General features: G+C 43.3%; 1 protein-coding gene across 1 annotated transcript in view; it reads right to left on the bottom strand.

The window, feature by feature from the left end:
• ARID2 (AT-rich interaction domain 2) overlaps window positions 1-24373 on the bottom strand; it is a 574897-nt gene that overhangs the window by 240538 nt on the left and 309986 nt on the right. The window contains exons 9-10 of the mRNA XM_053716737.1: window positions 7444-7540; window positions 7142-7351 (exon numbers count right to left, since the gene is read on the bottom strand). Of these exons, the coding sequence (XP_053572712.1) occupies window positions 7142-7351; window positions 7444-7540 (307 nt within the window). The remainder of the gene's footprint in view (window positions 1-7141; window positions 7352-7443; window positions 7541-24373) is intronic.

Genomic DNA, 24373 nt, shown 5'->3' with positions numbered 1-24373 from the left:
CCGTCAGTTGGAGGGAAACCAGATTCGGATGTTCGAATGGACCCTGAACAAGAAGGTCCTGTCTCAAAGGTAGCTTCCATGGTGGAGCCGATGACATATTCACCAGGTCTGCATACCAAGTCCTGCGTGGCCACGCAGGAGCTAACAAGATCACCGAGGCCCTCTCCTGATTGATCCTGGCTACCAGCCTGGGGATGAGAGGAAACGGTGGGAATACATAAGCTAGGTTGAAGGTCCAAGGTGCTACTAGTGCATCTACTAGGGTCGCCTTGGGATCCCTGGATCTGGACCCGTAGCAAGGAACCTTGAAGTTCTGACGAGACGCCATCAGATCCATGTCTGGAATGCCCCATAATTGAGTTATTTGGGCAAAGATTTCCGGATGGAGTTCCCACTCCCCCGGATGGAATGTCTGACGACTCAGAAAATCCGCTTCCCAATTTTCCACTCCTGGGATGTGGATCGCAGACAAGTGGCAGGAGTGATCCTCCGCCCATTGAATTATCTTGGTCACTTCTTTCATCGCCAGGGAAGTCCTTGTTCCCCCCTGATGATTGATATATGCAACGGTCGTCATGTTGTCTGACTGAAACCTTATGAATTTGGCCTTTGCTAGTTGAGGCCAAGCTCTGAGAGCATTGAATATCGCTCTCAGTTCCAGAATGTTTATCGGGAGAAGAGACTCTTCCCGAGACCATAGACCCTGAGCTTTCAGGGATTCCCAGACCGCGCCCCAGCCCACTAGGCTGGCGTCGGTCGTGACAATGACCCACTCTGGTCTGCGGAAGCTCATTCCCTGTGACAGATTGTCCAGGGTCAGCCACCAACGGAGTGAATCTCTGGTCTTTTGATCTACTTGAATCGTCGGAGACAAGTCTGTATAATCCCCATTCCACTGTCTGAGCATGCACAGTTGTAATGGTCTTAGATGAATTCGTGCAAAAGGAACTATGTCCATTGTTGCAACCATCAATCCTATTACTTCCATGCACTGCGCTATGGAAGGACGAGGAACAGAATGAAGTACTTGACAAGAGCTTAGAAGTTTTGATTTTCTGACCTCTGTCAGAAAAATCCTCATTTCTAAGGAATCTATTATTGTTCCCAAGAAGGGAACTCTTGCTGACTGGGACAGAGAACTTTTTTCTTTGTTCACCTTCCATCCGTGAGATCTGAGAAAGGCTAGGACGATGTCCGTATGAGCCTTTGCTTTTGACAGGGACGACGCTTGAATCAGGATGTCGTCCAAGTAAGGTACTACTGCAATGCCCCTTGGTCTTAGAACCGCTAGAAGGGACCCTAGTACCTTTGTGAAAATCCTTGGAGCAGTGGCTAATCCAAATGGAAGTGCCATAAACTGGTAGTGCTTGTCCAGAAAAGCGAACCTTAGAAACTGATGATGTTCCTTGTGGATAGGAATATGTAGGTACGCATCCTTTAAATCCACGGTAGTCATAAATTGATTTTCCTGGATAGTAGGTAGGATCGTTCGAATAGTTTCCATTTTGAACGATGGTACCCTGAGAAATTTGTTTAGGATCTTTAGATCCAAAATTGGTCTGAATGTTCCCTCTTTTTTGGGAACTATGAACAGATTGGAATAAAATCCCATTCCTTGTTCTCTTATTGGAACTGGATGTATCACTCCCATCTTTAACAGGTCTTCTACACAATGTAAGAATGCCTGTCTCTTTATTTGGTTTGAAGATAATTGAGACCTGTGGAACCTTCCCCTTGGGGGGAGTTCCTTGAATTCCAGGAGATAACCTTGAGAAACTATTTCTAGCGCCCAAGGATCCTGAACATCTCTTGCCCAAGCCTGAGCAAAGAGAGAAAGTCTGCCCCCCACTAGATCCGGTCCCGGATCGGGGGCTATCCCTTCATGCTGTTTTGGTAGCAGTGGTAGGCTTCTTGGCCTGCTTACCCTTGTTCCAGCCTTGCATTGGTTTCCAGGCTGGTTTGGGTTGTGAAGTATTACCCTCTTGCTTAGAGGATACAGAATTAGAGACTGGTCCGTTTCTGCGAAAGGGACGAAAATTAGGCTTATTATTAGCCTTAAAAGACCTATCCTGTGGGAGGGCGTGGCCCTTTCCCCCAGTGATGTCTGAAATAATCTCTTTCAAATCAGGTCCAAATAATGTTTTACCTTTGAAAGGAATGTTAAGCAATTTTGTCTTGGAAGACACATCCGCTGACCAAGACTTTAGCCAAAGCACTCTGCGCGCCACGACAGCAAACCCTGAATTTTTCGCCGCTAATCTAGCTAATTGCAAAGCGGCATCTAAAACAAAAGAGTTAGCCAATTTAAGTGCTTGAACTCTGTCCATAACCTCCTCATACGAAGATTCTTTACTGAGCGATTTTTCTAGTTCCTCGAACCAGAAACACGCTGCCGTAGTGACAGGAACAATGCATGAAATTGGTTGTAGAAGGTAACCTTGCTGTACAAAAATCTTTTTAAGCAAACCCTCTAATTTCTTATCCATAGGATCTTTGAAAGCACAACTATCTTCGATAGGAATAGTAGTGCGTTTGTTTAGAGTAGAAACCGCCCCCTCGACCTTGGGGACTGTCTGCCATAAGTCCTTTCTGGGGTCAACTATAGGAAATAATTTCTTAAATATAGGGGGGGGGAACAAAAGGTATGCCGGGCCTTTCCCACTCTTTATTTACTATGTCCGCCACCCGCTTGGGTATAGGAAAAGCGTCGGGGGGCACCGGAACCTCTAGGAACTTGTCCATCTTACATAATTTCTCTGGAATGACCAAATTGTCACAATCATCCAGACTAGATAACACCTCCTTAAGCAGTGCGCGGAGATGTTCTAATTTAAATTTAAATGTCACAACATCAGGTTCAGCTTGATGAGAAATTTTTCCTGAATCTGAAATTTCTCCATCAGACAAAACCTCCCTCATGGCCCCTTGAGATTGGTGTGAGGGTATGTCAGAACAGTTATCAGCGTCCTCTTGCTCTTCAGTGTTTAAAACAGAGCAATCGCGCTTTCTCTGATAAGTAGGCATTTTGGATAAAAGATTTGCTATGGAGTTATCCATTACAGCCGTTAATTGTTGCATGGTAATAAGTATTGGCGCACTAGATGTACTAGGGGCCTCCTGTGTGGGCATAACTGGTGTAGACACAGTAGGGGATGATGTAGTATCATGTTTACTCCCCTCATTTGAGGAATCATCTTGGGCAATATCATTATCTGTTGCATTACTGTCCTTACTTTGTTTGGACACTATGGCACAATTATCACAAATTTAAATGGGGAGACACATTGGCTTTCATACATATAGAACATAGCTTATCTGATGGTACAGACATGTTAAACAGGCTTAAACTTGTCAACAAAGCACAAAAAACGTTTTAAAATAAAACCGTTACTGTCACTTTAAATTTCAAACTGAAAACACTTTATTACTGAATATGTGAAAAAGTATGAAGGAATTGTTCAAAATTCACCAAAATTTCACCACAGTGTCTTAAAGCATTAAAAGTATTGCACACCAAATTTCAGAGCTTTAACCCTTAAATTAACGGAACCGGAGCCGTTTTTACATTTAACCCCTATACAGTCCCAGAATGAGGCTCTGTCTATAACTAGAAAGGCCCCCATCTGAAAAAGGTGTCCAACACAGTGCCTGCCGTTTTTCTAAACGTTCCCCAAGATTATAATACCAGTAATTAGTTAGAATCTGCATAATATGCCTAGTAAAGCAATTGTTTTAGCCCAGAAAAATGTCTACCAGTTTTTAAGCCCTTTTTGAAGCCCTTTATTCTTTTATGTTTAACTAAGAAAATGGCTTACCGGTCCCCATGAGGGGAAATGACAGCCTTCCAGCATTACATGGTCTTGTTAGAAATATGGCTAGTCATACCTTAAGCAGAAAAGACTGCTAACTGTTTCCCCCAACTGAAGTTACTTCATCTCAACAGTCCTGTGTGGAAACAGCAATCGATTTTAGTTACTGTCTGCTAAAAATCATCTTCCTCTTACAAACAGAAATCTTCATCCTTTTCTGTTTCAGAGTAAATAGTACATACCAGCACTATTTTAAAATACTAAACACTTGATAGAAGAATAAAACTACAAAAAACTCTTAACCATCTCCGTGGAGATGTTGCCTGTGCAACGGCAAAGAGAATGACTGGGGTGGGCGGAGCCTAGGAGGGATCATGTGACCAGCTTTGCTGGGACTCTTTGTCATTTCCTGTTGGGGAAGAGAATATCCCACAAGTAAGGATGACGCCGTGGACCGGACACACCAATGTTGGAGAAACAGCAATCGATTTTAGTTACTGTCTGCTAAAATCATCTTCCTCTCACAAACAGAAATCTTCATCTTTTTCTGTTTCAGAGTAAATAGTACATACCAGCACTATTTTAAAATAACAAACTCTTGATAGAATAAAAAAACTACAACTAAACACCACATACTCTTAACCATCTCCGTGGAGATGTTGCCTGTGCAACGGCAAAGAGAATGACTGGGGTGGGCGGAGCCTAGGAGGGACTATATGGCCAGCTTTGCTGGGACTCTGCCATTTCCTGTTGGGGAAGAGATATTCCCACAAGTAAGGATGACGCCGTGGACCGGACACACCAATGTTGGAGAAATGTAGTTCCAAAACCTCTGGAGAGCAAAGTTTGGACACCCCTGCTCTATAGCATCCGTACTTCTCTTAGCCAGAGTAGAAATAGCCCCTTCTACCTTAGGCACCGTGCGCCATGAATCTTTAATGGAGTCCGCAACAAGAATTTTTTTAAAGAAAGGAGAAGGGGAGAAAGGTATCCCTGGTTTCTCCCATTCCTGTGAAATAATCTCCGTCACAAGGTCTGGAACAGGAAACACTTCCACAGAAGAAGGAACATCATAGTATTTGTTAAGTTTACTAGATTTTTTTTAAGGTTAACCGCGACAGAAGAGTCAGAGTCGTCCAAAGTAGTCAATACGTCCTTTAACAGTAGACAAAGGTGTTCAAGCTTAAACCTGAAGTTTACTTCTTCAACTTCAAAGTATTTACACGGTCAGAATCTGAGATTTCACCCTCAGAAGCTACCGAGGTAATCTCATCAGAGTTATGAGGGAGGGCAACCTGCATAGCAGCAGATAGGACAGTTTTCCTCTTGCGTTTCCCCAATGCAGGAAAAGCAGATAATGCCACAGATACCGCAGAAGATATCTGTGCAGCAAAATCTACAGGAAAATATACGCCTCCAGGAGTCCGAGAGGAACTGCAGGGGCACTGTATGTGCTGCCATTGAGGCTTGGGACGTTTGAGGAGAAAGCTGTGACATTGCCTCACACAGCATCATCCTGAGAGACACTGGGCTCAGAAGGCAACAATTTATCTTTACATGGAAGAGTTTTAGCTAAACATGTAGCACAAAATTGTATAGGCAAAACAATCTGTGCCTCTTGATAGAAGAATCTTTATCATACACCTAAAACTTCACCTCCTCCTTGCCCTGTAGGCAAAGAGAATGACTGGGGGTTGTGGGGAGGGAAGTGATACTTAACAGCTTTGCTGTGGTGCTCTTTGCCGCCTCCTGCTGGCCAGGAGTGATATTCCCAACAGTAATTAATGATGACCCATGGACGCACCGTGTCATTAGAAAGAAAAGGAAGTCTTGTTCCATATCCATATTAAGTAAAAAAATTGAAAAAAAATACATTTTAAATCAAGACTACTGTCCCTCTACACCTCAGCTTACCAAGATGCCCTACCTGACCTCCTGAAACCAAGTTGGAAGAGAGAAACAACACAGGATGCCGCTTCACTTAGAAAATCTGAAAGCGGAAGAGCGGGTCACATGACCATCCGGCAAGAAACAGCGCAGCTAAAAATAAAAGCGTGCGTCTCTGAAAAATGACCGCTATTTTTCAAAAGACAGATAATAAATAGAGAAACGATCTAAAGGTTGCCAAAACATCCCACATAATATATACAAATAAATTTAGTACATTTGAGCCACAAATGAAGCCATAAAAGATAGAGTGGTTATACTTTAACACCATAATAAAGATTAACCCCTTATTCTCCAAAGAAAAAGTGCCTGCACCCTGCCTACAAATATCCTATATAAAGGATATACATGTCCCAAAATATTTTGAAGCTAAATTTTCTTCAAGTGCAAGTCTCCAATACCTAGAAGACAAAAGCACTTGCCTGCATTCCAGCTGTCAGGCAGGATGACAGCTCACAAGGTGTGAAAGGACACATACTCCTCACAAAGACCTGAAGAAAAAGAAAGAAGACAGTAACCAACTCTGGCTTTCTAGGAATAGGGCAACAATTATGTTAGAAAACCAAGCAAGGACCACCTTCACCACTTCCTAACTGCTTAAAAGCCACCACTATTCTTACTCAAGAGATAGACGTGGACACAGCTAAACCCAAATCCTTGCTTGCATTGAAAAGCACCCACAAAAGGAAATATATCCTCAGACACCGAACTTCACCTCCTCCATTGACAGAGGCAAAGAAAATGACTGGGGATTATGGGAAGGGGAGTGACACTTAACAACTTTGCTGTGGTGCTCTTTGCCTCCTCCTGCTGGCCAAGAGTGATATTCCCACTAGTAATTGGAATGACCTTGTGGACTCTCCGTGTCTTAGGAAAGAAATAAACGTTACACATGAATTAGCATAGCTTGGAAAATGGGCTCAACCTATAAGTTACAGACCATTAAAATCTCATAAATGTTATTACCCCCAAAACAAAAAGTACAAAAAAAACAGAGGTGGCTGCTGAAAATAATGCTGATTTTCTTATACTGTAAAAAGTAAAACTAGAAAAAAGAAAAGCCTAACAGAGATTTGGATGCTCAACGTACATATTTGTTTTAAACTAACCTATTACAATAAAATAAAACTAAAGTTCACCGCTGAGAATGGCAACATTCCTAGGTGGACCACAAGACTGTAAGGAGGGGCCTTCTGCTGCCTTTCAAGTACTTTCCCAGAACATTTATCCTTGTCAACCTCCTGCCTCTCCAGGTTTGTGGCTTGTTCTTAGACAAGTAATAGCCCTTCTCTTGAAAATGCATTGTCAAGCTTGTGGCCACAAGTTTTTGACCTTAAAAACCTCTTACAAAATTAAGATCTGTAACTTTTTAAGTTGCTACTCACCTATGCTTCTCTCCACATTTGCAATCTTCACACATGCCACCTCTCCCAACTCTGTGAGCATGTACAGTACCTCAAGAGTAGCAATTACAAGCAGCACATCCGGTAATGTGAGATGACAAATTATTTCCTTGTAGCTATCTTGATCCACATACTCACAAATAAGCACTCCATTATCATCTGCTTTGCAAAGATTCCCTAATATTTCCATACCTGGGAATGATATATATATAAATATATATATATATTGCACTGAATAATTATTTGGAATATATATTTTTTTTTAAATAAATCAAGAGACTTACCCCTCATTTTTAAGAACCTATCCCTTGACATTAGGCATTTTGTAATAGTGTGGAACATTAGGTGAGTGGTTTTGAAGTCAACTGGATCTAATTGTAGCTGAAAAGAAAACGTAAATTAGTAAATACAGAAAAACAAACAACATTCTGAAATTTCAACTTACATCTATATACAACACTGACAAATGCATTAAAAAAATATATTTTTACTTATAGTTTAAGTTTTCTGCTCAGTTCATGAAATATTCACAAATTAAGATATTGTTTAGTCGGGGGAAATCAACAGGACACTAAAGCTCCACATTCATACTATGCTATAAAAGTTTAATCTATTTTACAGATGCGTTGGACTTTTGCACTAACCAAGCATGTAAAAGCAAAGCTAATAAAGATATACATCTAATATATCGGGTAAGAATGTTTGCCAATTTCTTGGGTCACCAAAATGGATTCAGCCACAGAGAACTTCAAAAGCAATGACAGAATACCCCGACCCAAAACCCCCCCCCAAAAAAACTAATTATGCTTACCTGATCATTTTCTTTTCTTCAGATTCTAAAGAGTCCACAGCTGCATTCATTACTTTTGGGAATTCAGAACCTGGCCACCAGGAGGAGGCAAAGACACCCCAGCCAAAGGCTTAAATACCTCTCCCACTTCCCCCAGTCATTCTGCCGAGGAACAAGGAACAGTAGAAGAAATATCAGGGTGAAAAGGTGCCAGAAGAATAAAAATAATAGACACCCACAGAAAAAATATGGGCGGGGAGCTGTGGACTCTTTCCATCTGAAGAAAATAAAATCATCAGGTAAGCATAATTAAAGTTTTTCTTCATAAATGGAAAGAGTCCACAGCTGCATTCATTACTTTTGGGAAAACAATACCCAAGCTAGAGAGGACACAATGCCAAAACGGGGGGTACAAGAGGCGGCCCATTCTGAGGGCACCAGGCCTGAAAACCCTTACACCACAAAAACCCGCTTTGTCCGAAGCGTAGAAAACCTTGAAAAAAGGAAGGGGCCCCAATGACACTGATCCACAGATAGTCCACAAGCCTTGCTAGAGACTACAGGAACTAGACACTACTAAGCCAACAAGCCTCCAGGAGACACTGTCGCCAAGCAGTTGGTCCCAAACATACAGCCCTTACTAGAAATAGGGATCAGACTACCGTATCTCCCACAAAGTGAAAAGACACTGATGAACATCCATCAAGGATTCCAGAAAAAAACTAAATAAAGGAACAAGTTCCAAATAAAAATACAAGGCAAAAACCAGAGAAACCGGGCCAAGCTCACAGAGACCCAATCAGTTTCAAAAAACAAGGGGAGGCAACGCCCAGACCACAGATTGTACAAAAACCACAGGGTAGGACCGGGAATCTGAACAGAGAAAAGATCCTCTTCCCAAAAACAGTGCAACCGCACCCTAGCAGATAACTGAAGACAAAAGTCCCCAGAGTCACCAAGGTCGCTCAGATATCTAAATCTTCAGAAACCGAAACCACGTGCAGCACAAATAGGTAAACACCTGAGTCAAAACACTGCACGCTACAGTCATCCAAAGAGGACTCTGAAATATAAAAACTTGCAGGGCAAGTAAAGAGCAGCTGAAGATAGGTTCCAAACCGTTAGACTGCTAAGCATCCACTAAGCAGTGGACACGTCACGGGCTATGCAAGAGCCGCCATTACTTCCCACAGATACTGAACGTGGAGAAGACGCAGAGCCCTCAAGGAGGCTCCCCGTACATCAAAGACCTGAGGACGAAGCAGCAGAGCAACAGACCACAGATCCTGCTCCAAACACCAGACCAGCGCAATCCGCTCTTCCAATATAGGTACTCCCAAGGAGAACCCCCTAGGACCTGAACAGAGAAACCTGGCACAACTCTATAACAGTCCCGACATGGAGTCCTCAACTTCCATAGTTGGAACAAAACAAGCCCCAGAACAGCAAACCGCTATCCTCTAGCACCTGTTCCAACCTCCTGCACACAGGGCAGGTCAACGATCCTCCTGAGAGAGGAAAACTCCACCTCTTAAGGAAAGCAACTACCCCCTTAAAGGAAAAAGCACAGATAAATGACAGTGCACATGCCCAGAAGACAAAAAGTCATAGTCTGATCAAACCACGGACTGAATTAAATTTATCCAGACACCACTGTTGATACCACAGAAAGAAAACTCCCCGAACACACTTAGTTCACAAAGTGAAAGCACATGCAGTGTGAAGAACACATAGCCATAGCTTGAATTGAACTCTCAACTATCAGCTTACAGACCCGCAAAGCCTACAACTAAACCATTGCGGGACCTTTCCAAGGAAAAAACAAAACAAAAGTAACATGCCAGCATCCGAAGGTGAACACAAATCCTGGCTCAGCTGCTTGCAGGCTGAACGAGCTAGCCATTAAGCCAAAGCCTGTGTTCCCAGGAAAAACTGGGTCGTCCCAACCCAGTCCGCAGGATCATAACTCTCCAGACATCCATAAGGATCCAAAACAAAAACCCTGGAACCGGGCCCCAGAATCGTCTATAAACAAATACCCCAGGGAACACAAATACCTTGTCTGAAGGAATCAGAGGAAGATAACCGGACTAAACCGGAGAACGGAAACAAGACTCACTTGTAATTCCCAGCCCAAGGGAAGAGACACCCCTAGCAGGAGTTCCTCCAAAAATAAGCTAGGACAGTTGCGCAAATACTCTAGAACCCAAGGGCGTCAAGGACAAAACACAGCAAGTACAAGACCAAGGGAAAAAACAAGGACAGTCTACCGAGAGTAGAACAAAGTCCTCTCAGGATACATAACCAGAGTACCACACCCAAGGAAAAATAATGCAGAGCATCCCAAACCCCAGTAGAAATAAACCCTAAGCAAAGCTTGGAGAAGGAGACAACACAGCCTATCGTCCCTGATATGGAGACAACTAACTCCCGGAAGTAGGAAAAAGCCACAAGACCCTCACTTTCTCAATTAGACGGCAAAAACCATCAAATAGAATCCAGAAGTCTCGACCCGAAGGAAGAGAACCTCAAAAGGAACAAGACCAAAAGAGCCAATTTCCAAAGAGCCTCTGAAGGCCAAACCGCCAGGAACCGGCAGCAAGGAGGTCCGAAGTCCTCCCAACCTCCAACCCACGAGGAGAAGGAGACACTCCAAGACCCGACAGAAAAACGGAATCAATTGAGTGTGTCGCAGTAGAACTCCTAGTCCCAGACATCCAACATTAAAGGCTAATGAGGACTGAACCAATCCCCCATGCCTCACGGACCCTCAGGTCCTCTCAGAATGCTTAGCTGAAACTTGTTAAAGAAAACCATCTCGGCGCCCTGGAAATGATACTCAACAAACAAGACTATAAGAAGATTACTTCATCTCCTTATGTCTAAATCTGTAAGCTATTCGAAGAAGCAGACTGAAAATTCTCAGATCCATTAAGGATGGGATCTTCTGACAACGCCAAAGTGTGCCTCAATAAAAATCGAAGGCGCGCCAGTCTATATCAAAAAGCCCAGTATACCCCAGCCGGAGCAAAAGACGACTCCGGCCCTGAAGGCTGACCCCCTAAAAAGCCTCAGGAACAGTCGTTCCCCCAGAGAGCTAAACAGGCCATCCCATGCCTGAAGAGCCCTAGATAACAGAACACGAACAATATCTTAAGCCAACTTCAGGAAGTTGCAGATTCGCCAGCGCCAAAATTCTGGACATGCAAAATCGTGCTGAACCCCCCGGCGGGAACAAGCCACATTCCAGAGAAGGATAAGCAAAGTCTGGGTTACCTGCATGCGTAGTAAGCGAAGGTGGAAGGGAACTCGCCACTCGGAGGACAGAAGCCCCAGAGGGGGATGGCTCAGCAACCCTTTGATTCCCCGAACCTGAGGAATTGAGCACTCTAATACGACATTCAGAACATAACTGATAGGCTTGTATCATCCGGGGCAATACTCATTCTACGCAAGGAGTAGAAAATGAAACAGACGTCCGTCTCAACAATATCAGACTCATTAATAACTAGGATATTGAATACAAAAGATTGGACCAAAAAAGGAAATTTATGTTTACCTGATAAATTGATTTCTTATACGATACGATGAGTCCACGGATTCATCCTTACTTGTGGGATATTATCCTCCTGCTAACAGGAAGTGGCAAAGAGCACCACAGCAGAGCTGTCTAGATAGCTCCTCCCTTGACTCCACCCCCCAGTCATTCGACCGAAGGTATAGGAAGAAAAAGGAGAAACTAAAAAGGTGCAGAGGTGACTGAAGTTTGAAAACAAAAATATAATCTGTCTAAAATGACAGGAAGGGCCGTGGACTTGTCGTATCGTAGAAGAAATCAATTTATCAGGTAAGCATAAATTTCCTTTTCTGCTACTAGATACGAGTCCACGGATTCATCCTTACTTGTGGGATACAATACCAAAGCAACATGACACGGCTGAACGGCAGGAACAAGACAGATAACTAAACGGAAGGCACCACTGCTTGAAGAACTTTTCTTCCAAAAATAGCCTCAGAAGAAGCAAAAGTATCAAATTTGGAAAATTTGGAAAAGGTATGAAGGGAGGACCAAGACGCAGCCTTACAAATCTGTTCAACAGAAGCATCGTTTTTAAAAGCCCATGTGGAAGCCACCGCTCTAGTAGAATGAGCTGTAATTATTTAGGGAGGCTGCTGTCCAGCAGTCTCGTATGCCAAACGGATGATGCTTTTCAGCCAGAAAGAGAGGTAGCCGTAGCTTTTTGACCCCTACGCTTTCCAGAATAAACCACAAAGAGAGAAGATGTTTGACGGAAATCCTTGGTCGATTGTAAGTAAAACTTCAAGGCACGAACCACGTCCAAGTTATGTAACAGAACCTTCTTCTTAGAAGAAGGATTAGGACACAGAGAAGGAACAACAATTTCCTGATTACTATTCTTATTTGAAACAACCTTAGGAAGGAATCCAGGTTTAGTACGCAAAACCACCTTATCAGAATGGAATATAAGATAACGCGAGTCACATTGTAACGCAGAAAGCTCAGAAACTCTTCGAGCCGTAGAGATAGCAACTAAAAACAAAACTTTCCAAAATAACAGCTTAATATCTATGGAATGCATGGGTTCAAACGGAACCCCTTGAAGCACATTTAGAACTAAATTCAAACTCCATGGCGGAGCAACAGGTTTAAACACAGGCTTGATTCTAACTAAAGCCTGACAAAAACATCCGCCAGACGCTTGTGTAGTAAAATTGACAAAGCAGAAATTTGTCCCTTTAAGGAACTAGCCCATAATCCCTTCTCCAATCCTTCTTGGAGAAAGGACAAAATCCTAGGAATCCTAATCCTACTCCATGAGTAGCCCTTGGATTCGCACCAATAAAGATATTTACGCCATATCTTATGGCAAATTTTCCTAGTGACAGGCTTTCGAGCCTGAATCAAGGTATCAATGACCGACTCAGAGAATCCCCGCTTAGATAAAATCAAGCGTTCAATCTCCATGCAGTCAGTTGCAGAGAAATTAGATTTGGATGTTGGAACGGTCCTTGAATGAGAAGGTCCTGTCTCAGTGGCAGTTTCCACGGTAGCAGAGATGACATTTCCACCAGGTCTGCATACCAAGTCCTGCGTGGCCACGCAGGCGCCATCAAGATTACCGAAGCCCTCTCCTGTTTGATTCTGGCAAATAGACGAGGTAGGAGAAGAAAAGGAGGAAACACATAAGCCAGGTTGAACGACCAAGGTACTGCTAGAGCATCTATCAGTACTGCTTGAGGATCCCTTGATCTGGACCCGTAACAAGGAAGTTTGGCATTCTGACGAGATGCCATCAGATCCAATTCCGGTGTGCCTCATTGATGAATCAATATCGCAAACACCTCCGGGTGGAGCTCCCACTCCCTCGGATGAAAAGTCTGTTGACTTAGAAAATCCGCTTCCCAGTTCTCCACTCCTGGAATGTAGATTGCTGACAGATGGCAAGAGTGCGTCTCTGCCCATCGAATTATCTTGGAAACCTCTATCATCGCTAGAGAACTCTTTGTTCCCCCTTGATGATTGATATATGCTACAGTCATGATATTGTCCGACTAGAATCTTATGAATTTGGCCAAAGCCAACTGAGGCCACACTTGAAGCGCATTGAATATTGCTCTCAGTTCCAGAATATTTATTGGTAGTAGGGACTCCTCCTGAGTCCAAACACCCTGAGCCTTCAGGGAATACCAGACTGCACCCCAGCCCAAGAGGCTGGCGTCCGTCGTCACTATGACCCATGCTGACCTGCGGAAGCACATTCCCTGGGACAGATGATCCTGTGACAACCACCAAAGAAGAGAGTCTCTGGTCTCTAGATCCAGACTTATCCGAGGAGATAAATCCGCATAATCCCCATTCCACTGTCTGAGCATGCACAGCTGCAGTGGTCTGAGATGTAAGCGAGCAAACGGAACGATGTCCATTGCCAGTACCATTAACCCAATGACCTCCATACACTGCGCCACTGATGGCTGAGGAATGGAATGAAGTGCTCGGCAAGTAGTTAGGATCTTTGACTTTCTGACCTCCGTCAGAAAAATTTACATGTCTACCGAGTCTATCAGAGTTCCTAGGAATGGGACTCTTGTCAGTGGAACTAGTGAACTCTTTTGTATATTCACCTTCCACATGGTATAGAGGTCTTCTACACAGCGTAAGAACACCTCTCTTTTTGTCTGGTCTACAGACAAACGTGAAAGATGAAATCTCCCTCTTGGGAGAAAATCCTTGAATTCTAGTCAATACTCCTGGGTCACGATTTCTAATGCCCTCGGATCCTGAACGTCCCTTGCCCAAGACTGGGCGAAGAGAGAAAGTCTGCCCCCTACTAGATCCGGTCCCGGATCGGGGGCTGCCCCTTCATGCTGTCTTGGTAGCAGCAGCGGGCTTCTTGGCCTGTTTACCTTTATTCCAGGTCTGGTTAGGTCTCCAGACTGACTTGGATTGTGCAAAATTCCCTTCCTGTTTTGTGGCAGAGGAGGAAGGGGAGGGCCCGCCTTTAAAGTTTCGAAAGGAACGAAAATTATTTTGTTTAACCCTCATTTTAACGGTCTTGTCCTGAGGAATGGCATGACCTTTACCTACAGTAATGTCGGAAATGATTTCCTTTAGTTCAGACCCGAAAAGGGTCTTACCTTTAAAGGGAATAGCTAAAAGTTTAGATTTTGATGACACATCAGCAGACCAAGACTTAAGCCATAACGCTCTACGCACTAGAATGGCAAAGCCTGCATTTTTAGTCGCTAATTTAGCCATTTGAAAAGCGGCATCAGTAATAAAAGAATTTCCTAGCTTGAGAGCCTTAATTCTATCCAAAATATCATCTAATAGGGTCTCAACCTTAAGAGACTCCTCTAGAGCCTCAAACCAAAAAGCTGCTGCAGTAGTCACTGGAACAATGCACGCTATTGGTTGTAGAAGAAAACCCTGATGAATAAACAACTTCTTTAACAGGCCCTCTAATTTTTTATCCATAGGATCTTTGAAAGCACAACTGTCCTCAATAGGTATAGCTGTACGTTTAGCCAGGGTAGAAATAGCACCCTCCACCTTAGGGACCGTCTGCCAGGAATCCCGAATGGTGTCAGATATGGGAAACATTTTCTTAAAAGTAGGAGGGGGAGAGAACGGAATGCCTGGTCTATCCCATTCCTTAGTAACAATGTCCGAAATCCTTCTAGGGACTGGAAAAAAATTAGTGTAAGTAGGGACCTCTGCGCTTACCCTGTAAATCTGGCAGTTTAGATAATACCTCTGTAAGGGTAGTAGACATAACTGCAGCCATATCTTGCAGGGTAAAATAATTAGACGCACTAGATGTACATAGCGTCGCTTGAGTGGGCATTAAAGGTTGTGACAATTGGGGAAAATTGGATGGCATAACCTGATTCTCTTCAGACTGAGAATCATCCCTAGACATACTTTTATCACTTAAAATATGTTCTTTGCAATGTAAGGCCCTTTCAGTACATGAGGGACACATCTTAAGTGGGGGTTCCACAATGGCTTCTAAACACATAGAACATTGACTTTCCTCAATGTCAGACATGTTGAACAGGCTAGTAATAACCACAAAAAAAAACTTGAAAACACTTTATTTAGTGAAAAAAAACAACAATCTGAAAAAACGGTACTGCGCCTTTAAGAGTAAAAAAGCATACAAGTTTTCCAAAACTGTTTTAAAATGTAGTAAATATCACAATTTTAGCATATATGTGTTTAATCTTGTCAGCTAAGATTGCACCACAAGTAAGGAAAAGTTAACCCTTTATAGAAAAAAACGTTACTCAAAAACTTTTATGAACAGTAATAAATCAACCCCCTGCAGCTGTGGCGCCTACCTGCCCTCAGGGGTCTGTAAGACACACTATCCTTCGTTTTTTGTCTAAATCTGCAGCCTAGGCCCACCGGAGCTGGAGCTTGCTGTCTTCATAACAATTTCAACCGCGCATCTGAGGCGCGAAAATAGGCCCCGCCCATCAATATCAATGTCTCTCATGCCTAATGGGAACCGCTGTAAAGCGGTCTAGCAAACTAGCCATGTGGGTTTTCATATAACCCATCCATTAATGAAAGCCATGTGAACCCTTACAGTGCCATCAGCCACAAAAAACGTTTGTATATAAAAACGTTAAGTATCCCCAAAACATGAAAACGTTTTGCCAACAAAACATTATGATAACAGTGTCAACCAAATTGTTCCATAATAAACAGGTTCCAGTAATACTCCCTTCTTTACATGTAGGATTACTGCTTACCCCTTCCCTTAAGCCATGTCAGCCAGTTCTGAAATACCAGTCTCTCCAGAAAAAAATGACTGAACATACCTCAATGCTTGTAGCATGAAAAACGTTCCTCACACTGAAGCTTCTCAAGTACTCCTCAGCCATTCTGTGGGAACTACTCTGGATCTTAGTGACAACTGCTAAGATCATCAGTCTCCAGACAGAAATCTTCATCCATCTGCTGCCTGAGAAAAAATAGCACTCACCGATACCATTTAAAATAAAAAAAGTCTTGCTTGAAGAAAATAAAAACTATCATTTTATCACCTCTTTCACTTTACCTCTTCCTTTTACTTAGTATAGGCAAAGAGAATGACTGGGGGGTGGAGTCAAGGGAGGAGCTAAATAGACAGCTCTGCTGTGGTGCCTTTGCCACTTCCTGTTAGCAGGAGGATAATATCCCACAAGTAAGGATGAATCTGTGGACTTGTCGTATCTAGTAGAAGAAAATACGGCACCTGACACCCACAATGGCTGGGGCACTCACCACCTCCTATGACCGACACCAGCAGACCAGAATTTCTCCGTCGCCACACGGTCAGGAATGCGGAATTGGAGGCCAAAAACGTGAACACGCCCAGTCACCAGGAGAACCGTATAGTCCAAAAAAGTGCGCCCGACCATAAGGCCGCATCACTTTCCAAAAGCCGTTTTGTTCCACAGCCATGAGCCAAAATATACTACACATAAGCAGGTTAAATCATATAACAAACCTGATTAACCCCCCCCCCCCTGTGATTCCAAGATACAAAAGGAGTCTCACTGCGGCCCTTTGATATAAGTTAGTCCCGCTAGGTGGTAGCCCCTCGGGAAAACATCTGTAATACAGTACATTTCATGCAGAAAGTAAAAGGAAACTATCTTACCGGAATCTAAGCCGTTGAACAGGAACAAGGCCCTTCAAGTGTGACAGATAGTAGCATCGCTTCTGCCATGGACTTGAGAGAAGAAAGCAGGCAGCGAAACATGAAAGGCTGACAGGACTACAATCTCCAGTCCCATGTCAAAAAGTACTACCCTCCATAAGAGTCTAATTAAAACCTCTGACACTTCTCTGCCAACTTCCTGGGACGAAAGGCAAAGAATGACTGGGGGATGGGGAAAGTAGGAGAGGTATTTAAGCCTTTGGCGGAGGTGTCTTTGCCTACTCCTGGTGGCCAGGTTCTGAATTTCCAAAAGTAATGACTGCGGCTGTGGACTCTTTCCATATATGAAGAAAATATTAAATTGAAGAAAAAAAAGGAACCTAAGCTTCAGGGGCCAAAGTAGGGCTGGGCGATATGGGCAAAAAACATAATTTATGTAAGAACTTACCTGATAAATTCATTTCTTTCATATTAGCAAGAGTCCATGAGCTAGTGACATATGGGATATACATTCCTACCAGGAGGGGCAAAGTTTCCCAAACCTCAAAATGCCTATAAATACACCCCTCACCACACCCACAAATCAGTTTAACAAATAGCCAAGAAGTGGGGTGATAAGAAAAAAGTGCGAAAGCATAAAAAATAAGGAATTGGAATAATTGTGCTTTATACAAAAAAATCATAACCACCATAAAAAGGGTGGGCCTCATGGACTCTTGCTAATATGAAAGAAATGAATTTATCAGGTAAGTTCTTACATAAATTATGTTTTCTTTCATGTAATTAGCAAGAGTCCATGAGCTAGTGACGTATGGGATAATGACTACCTAAGATGTGGATCTTCCACGCAAGAGTCACTAGAGAGGGAGGGATAAAATAAAGACAGCCAATTCCGCTGAAAATAATCCACACCCAAAATAAAGTTTAAATCTTATAATGAAAAAAAAAAAAAAAAAACTGAAATTATAAGCAGAAGAATCAAACTGAAACAGCTGCCTGAAGTACTTTTCTACCAAAAACTGCTTCAGAAGAAGAAAACACATCAAAATGGTAGAATTTAGTAAAAGTATGCAAAGAAGACCAAGTTGCTGCTTTGCAAATCTGATCAACCGAAGCTTCATTCCTAAACGCCCAGGAAGTAGAAACTGACCTAGTAGAATGAGCTGTAATCCTTTGAGGCGGAGTTTTACCCGACTCTACATAAGCATGATGAATTAAAGATTTCAACCAAGATGCCAAAGAAATGGCAGAGGCCTTCTGACCTTTCCTAGAACCGGAAAAGATAACAAATAGACTAGAAGTCTTTCGGAAATTCTTAGTAGCTTCAACATAACATTTCAAAGCTCTAACTACATCCAAAGAATGCAATGATCTCTCCTTAGAATTCTTAGGATTAGGACACAATGAAGGAACCACAATTTCTCTAGTAATGTTGTTAGAATTCACAACCTTAGGTAAAAATTTAAAAGAAGTTCGCAACACCGCCTTATCCTGATGAAAAATCAGAAAAGGAGACTCACAAGAAAGAGCAGATAATTCAGAAACTCTTTTAGCAGAAGAGATGGCCAAAAGAAACAAAACTTTCCAAGAAAGTAATTTAATGTCCAGTGAATGCATAGGTTCAAACGGAGGAGCTTGAAGAGCCCCCAGAACCAAATTCAAACTGCAAGGAGGAGAAATTGACTTAATTACAGGTTTTATACGAACCAAAGCTTGTACAAAACAATGAATATCAGGAAGATTAGCAAACTTTCTGTGAAAAAGAACAGAAAGAGCAGAGATTTGTCCTTTCAAGGAACTTGCAGACAAACCTTTATCCAAACCATCCTGAAGAAACTGTAAAATTCTCGGAATTCTAAAAGAATGCCAGGAAAAATGATAAGAAAGACACCAAGAAATGTAAGTCTTCCAGACTCGATAATATATCTTTCTAGATACAGATTTACGAGCCTGTAACATAGTATTAATCACAGAGTCAGAGAAACCTCTTTGACTAAGAATCAAGCGTTCAATCTCCATACCTTCAAATTTAAGGATTTGAGATCCTGATGGAAAAACAGAATTTATGTTTACCTGATAAATTACTTTCTCCAACGGTGTGTCCGGTCCACGGCGTCATCCTTACTTGTGGGATATTCTCTTCCCCAACAGGAAATGGCAAAGAGCCCAGCAAAGCTGGTCACATGATCCCTCCTAGGCTCCGCCTACCCCAGTCATTCGACCGACGTTAAGGAGGAATATTTGCATAGGAGAAACCATATGGTACCGTGGTGACTGTAGTTAAAGAAAATAAATTATCAGACCTGATTAAAAAACCAGGGCGGGCCGTGGACCGGACACACCGTTGGAGAAAGTAATTTATCAGGTAAACATAAATTCTGTTTTCTCCAACATAGGTGTGTCCGGTCCACGGCGTCATCCTTACTTGTGGGAACCAATACCAAAGCTTTAGGACACGGATGAAGGGAGGGAGCAAATCAGGTCACCTAAATGGAAGGCACCACGGCTTGCAAAACCTTTCTCCCAAAAATAGCCTCAGAAGAAGCAAAAGTATCAAACTTGTAAAATTTGGTAAAAGTGTGCAGTGAAGACCAAGTCGCTGCCCTACATATCTGATCAACAGAAGCCTCGTTCTTGAAGGCCCATGTGGAAGCCACAGCCCTAGTGGAATGAGCTGTGATTCTTTCGGGAGGCTGCCGTCCGGCAGTCTCGTAAGCCAATCTGATGATGCTTTTAATCCAAAAAGAGAGAGAGGTAGAAGTTGCTTTTTGACCTCTCCTTTTACCGGAATAAACAACAAACAAGGAAGATGTTTGTCTAAAATCCTTTGTAGCATCTAAATAGAATTTTAGAGCGCGAACAACATCCAAATTGTGCAACAAACGTTCCTTCTTTGAAACTGGTTTCGGACACAGAGAAGGTACGATAATCTCCTGGTTAATGTTTTTGTTAGAAACAACTTTTGGAAGAAAACCAGGTTTAGTACGTAAAACCACCTTATCTGCATGGAACACCAGATAAGGAGGAGAACACTGCAGAGCAGATAATTCTGAAACTCTTCTAGCAGAAGAAATTGCAACTAAAAACAAAACTTTCCAAGATAATAACTTAATATCAACGGAATGTAAGGGTTCAAACGGAACCCCCTGAAGAACTGAAAGAACTAAATTGAGACTCCAAGGAGGAGTCAAAGGTTTGTAAACAGGCTTGATTCTAACCAGAGCCTGAACAAAGGCTTGAACATCTGGCACAGCTGCCAGCTTTTTGTGAAGTAACACCGACAAGGCAGAAATCTGTCCCTTCAGGGAACTTGCAGATAACCCTTTTTCCAATCCTTCTTGAAGGAAGGATAGAATCCTAGGAATCTTAACCTTGTCCCAAGGGAATCCTTTAGATTCACACCAACAGATATATTTTTTCCAAATTTTGTGGTAAATCTTTCTCGTTACAGGCTTTCTGGCCTGAACAAGAGTATCGATAACCGAATCTGAGAATCCTCGCTTCGATAAAATCAAGCGTTCAATCTCCAAGCAGTCAGCTGGAGTGAAACCAGATTCGGATGTTCGAACGGACCCTGAACAAGAAGGTCTCGTCTCAAAGGTAGCTTCCAAGGTGGAGCCGATGACATATTCACCAGATCTGCATACCAAGTCCTGCGTGGCCACGCAGGAGCTATCAAGATCACCGACGCCCTCTCCTGATTGATCCTGGCTACCAGCCTGGGGATGAGAGGAAACGGCGGGAACACATAAGCTAGTTTGAAGGTCCAAGGTGCTACTAGTGCATCCACTAGAGCCGCCTTGGGATCCCTGGATCTGGACCCGTAGCAAGGAACCTTGAAGTTCTGACGAGAGGCCATCAGATCCATGTCTGGAATGCCCCACAGCTGAGTGACTTGGGCAAAGATTTCCGGATGGAGTTCCCACTCCCCCGGATGCAATGTCTGACGACTCAGAAAATCCGCTTCCCAATTTTCCACTCCTGGGATGTGGATAGCAGACAGGTGGCAGGAGTGAGACTCCGCCCATAGAATGATTTTGGTCACTTCTTCCATCGCTAGGGAACTCCTTGTTCCCCCCTGATGGTTGATGTACGCAACAGTTGTCATGTTGTCTGATTGAAACCGTATGAACTTGGTCCTCGCTAGCTGAGGCCAAGCCTTGAGAGCATTGAATATCGCTCTCAGTTCCAGAATATTTATCGGTAGAAGAGATTCTTCCCGAGACCAAAGACCCTGAGCTTTCAGGGATCCCCAGACCGCGCCCCAGCCCATCAGACTGGCGTCGGTCGTGACAATGACCCACTCTGGTCTGCGGAATGTCATCCCTTGTGACAGGTTGTCCAGGGACAGCCACCAACGGAGTGAGTCTCTGGTCCTCTGATTTACTTGTATCTTCGGAGACAAGTCTGTATAGTCCCCATTCCACTGACTGAGCAATGGAAGGAAGAGGAACGGAATGAAGTATCCGACAAGAGTCTAGAAGTTTCGTTTTTCTGGCCTCTCTATAATTGTTCCCAAGAAGGGAACCCTTGTTGACGGGGATAGAGAACTCTTTTCCACGTTCACTTTCCATCCGTGAGATCTGAGAAAGGCCAGGACGATGTCCGTGTGAGCCTTTGCTTGAGGAAGGGACGACGCTTGAATCAGAATGTCGTCCAAGTAAGGTACTACCGCAACGCCCCTTGGTCTTAGCACAGCTAGAAGGGACCCTAGTACCTTTGTGAAAATCCTTGGAGCAGTGGCTAATCCGAAAGGAAGCGCCACGAACTGGTAATGTTTGTCCAGGAATGCGAACCTTAGGAACCGATGATGTTCCTTGTGGATAGGAATATGTAGATACGCATCCTTTAAATCCACCGTGGTCATGAATTGACCTTCCTGGATGGAAGGAAGAATAGTTCGAATGGTTTCCATCTTGAACGATGGGACCTTGAGAAACTTGTTTAAGATCTTGAGATCTAAGATTGGTCTGAACGTTCCCTCTTTTTTGGGAACTATGAACAGATTGGAGTAGAACCCCATCCCTTGTTCTCTTAATGGAACAGGATGAATCACTCCCATTTTTAACAGGTCTTCTACACAATGTAAGAACGCCTGTCTTTTTATGTGGTCTGAAGACAACTGAGACCTGTGGAACCTCCCCCTTGGGGGAAGTCCCTTGAATTCCAGAAGATAACCTTGGGAGACTATTTCTAGCGCCCAAGGATCCAGAACATCTCTTGCCCAAGCCTGAGCGAAGAGAGATAGTCTGCCCCCCACCAGATCCGGTCCCGGATCGGGGGCCAACATTTCATGCTGTCTTGGTAGCAGTGGCAGGTTTCTTGGCCTGCTTTCCCTTGTTCCAGCCTTGCATTGGTCTCCAAGCTGGCTTGGCTTGAGAAGTATTACCCTCTTGCTTAGAGGACGTAGCACTTTGGGCTGGTCCGTTTTTGCGAAAGGGACGAAAATTAGGTCTATTTTTTGCCTTGAAAGGCCGATCCTGAGGAAGGGCGTGGCCCTTACCCCCAGTGATATCAGAGATAATCTCTTTCAAGTCAGGGCCAAACAGCGTTTTCCCCTTGAAAGGAATGTTTAGTAGCTTGTTCTTGGAAGACGCATCAGCCGACCAAGATTTCAACCAAAGCGCTCTGCGCGCCACAATAGCAAACCCAGAATTCTTAGCCGCTAACCTAGCCAATTGCAAAGTGGCGTCTAGGGTGAAAGAATTAGCCAATTTGAGAGCATTGATTCTGTCCATAATCTCCTCATAAGGAGGAGAATCACTATCGAGCGTCTTTATCAGCTCATCGAACCAGAAACATGCGGCTGTAGCGACAGGGACAATGCATGAAATTGGTTGTAGAAGGTAACCCTGCTGAACAAACATCTTTTTAAGCAAACCTCTAATTTTTTATCCATAGGATCTTTGAAAGCACAACTATCCTCTATGGGTATAGTGGTGCGTTTGTTTAAAGTGGAAACCGCTCCCTCGACCTTGGGGACTGTCTGCCATAAGTCCTTTCTGGGGTCGACCATAGGAAACAATTTTTTAAATATGGGGGGAGGGACGAAAGGAATACCGGGCCTTTCCCATTCTTTATTAACAATGTCCGCCACCCGCTTGGGTATAGGAAAAGCTTCTGGGAGCCCCGGCACCTCTAGGAACTTGTCCATTTTACATAGTTTCTCTGGGATGACCAACTTTTCACAATCATCCAGAGTGGATAATACCTCCTTAAGCAGAATGCGGAGATGTTCCAACTTAAATTTAAATGCAATCACATCAGGTTCAGCCTGTTGAGAAATGTTCCCTGAATCAGTAATTTCTCCCTCAGACAAAACCTCCCTGGCCCCATCAGACTGGGTTAGGGGCCCTTCAGAGATATTAATATCAGCGTCGTCATGCTCTTCAGTATCTAAAACAGAGCAGCCACGCTTACGCTGACAAGGGTTCATTTTGGCTAAAATGTTTTTGACAGAATTATCCATTACAGCCGTTAATTGTTGCATAGTAAGGAGTATTGGCGCGCTAGATGTACTAGGGGCCTCCTGAGTGGGCAAGACTCGTGTAGACGAAGGAGGGAATGATGCAGTACCATGCTTACTCCCCTCACTTGAGGAATCATCTTGGGCATCATTGTCATTATCACATAAATCACATTTATTTAAATGAATAGGAATTCTGGCTTCCCCACATTCAGAACACAGTCTATCTGGTAGTTCAGACATGTTAAACAGGCATAAACTTGATAACAAAGTACAAAAACGTTTTAAAATAAAACCGTTACTGTCACTTTAAATTTTAAACTGAACACACTTTATTACTGCAATTGCGAAAAAACATGAAGGAATTGTTCAAAATTCACCAAATTTTCACCACAGTGTCTTAAAGCCTTAAAAGTATTGCACACCAAATTTGGAAGCTTTAACCCTTAAAATAACGGAACCGGAGCCGTTTTAAACTTTAACCCCTTTACAGTCCCTGGTATCTGCTTTGCTGAGACCCAACCAAGCCCAAAGGGGAATACGATACCAAATGACGCCTTCAGAAAGTCTTTTCTAAGTATCAGAGCTCCTCTCACATGCGACTGCATGCCATGCCTCTCAAAAACAAGTGCGCCACACCGGCGCGAAAATGAGGCTCTGCTTAAGCTTTGGGAAAGCCCCTAAGGAATAAGGTGTCTAATACAGTGCCTGCCGATATTATTATATCAAAATACCCAGATAAAATGATTCCTCAAGGCTAAATATGTGTTAATAATGAATCGATT

The sequence above is a fragment of the Bombina bombina genome, chromosome 6 (genome assembly GCF_027579735.1).
Source record: "Bombina bombina isolate aBomBom1 chromosome 6, aBomBom1.pri, whole genome shotgun sequence".
Taxonomy (NCBI): Eukaryota; Metazoa; Chordata; class Amphibia; order Anura; family Bombinatoridae; genus Bombina; species Bombina bombina.
The sequence above is the reverse complement of the archived record's forward strand: the minus strand, read 5'-3'. Positions and strand labels throughout refer to the sequence as shown.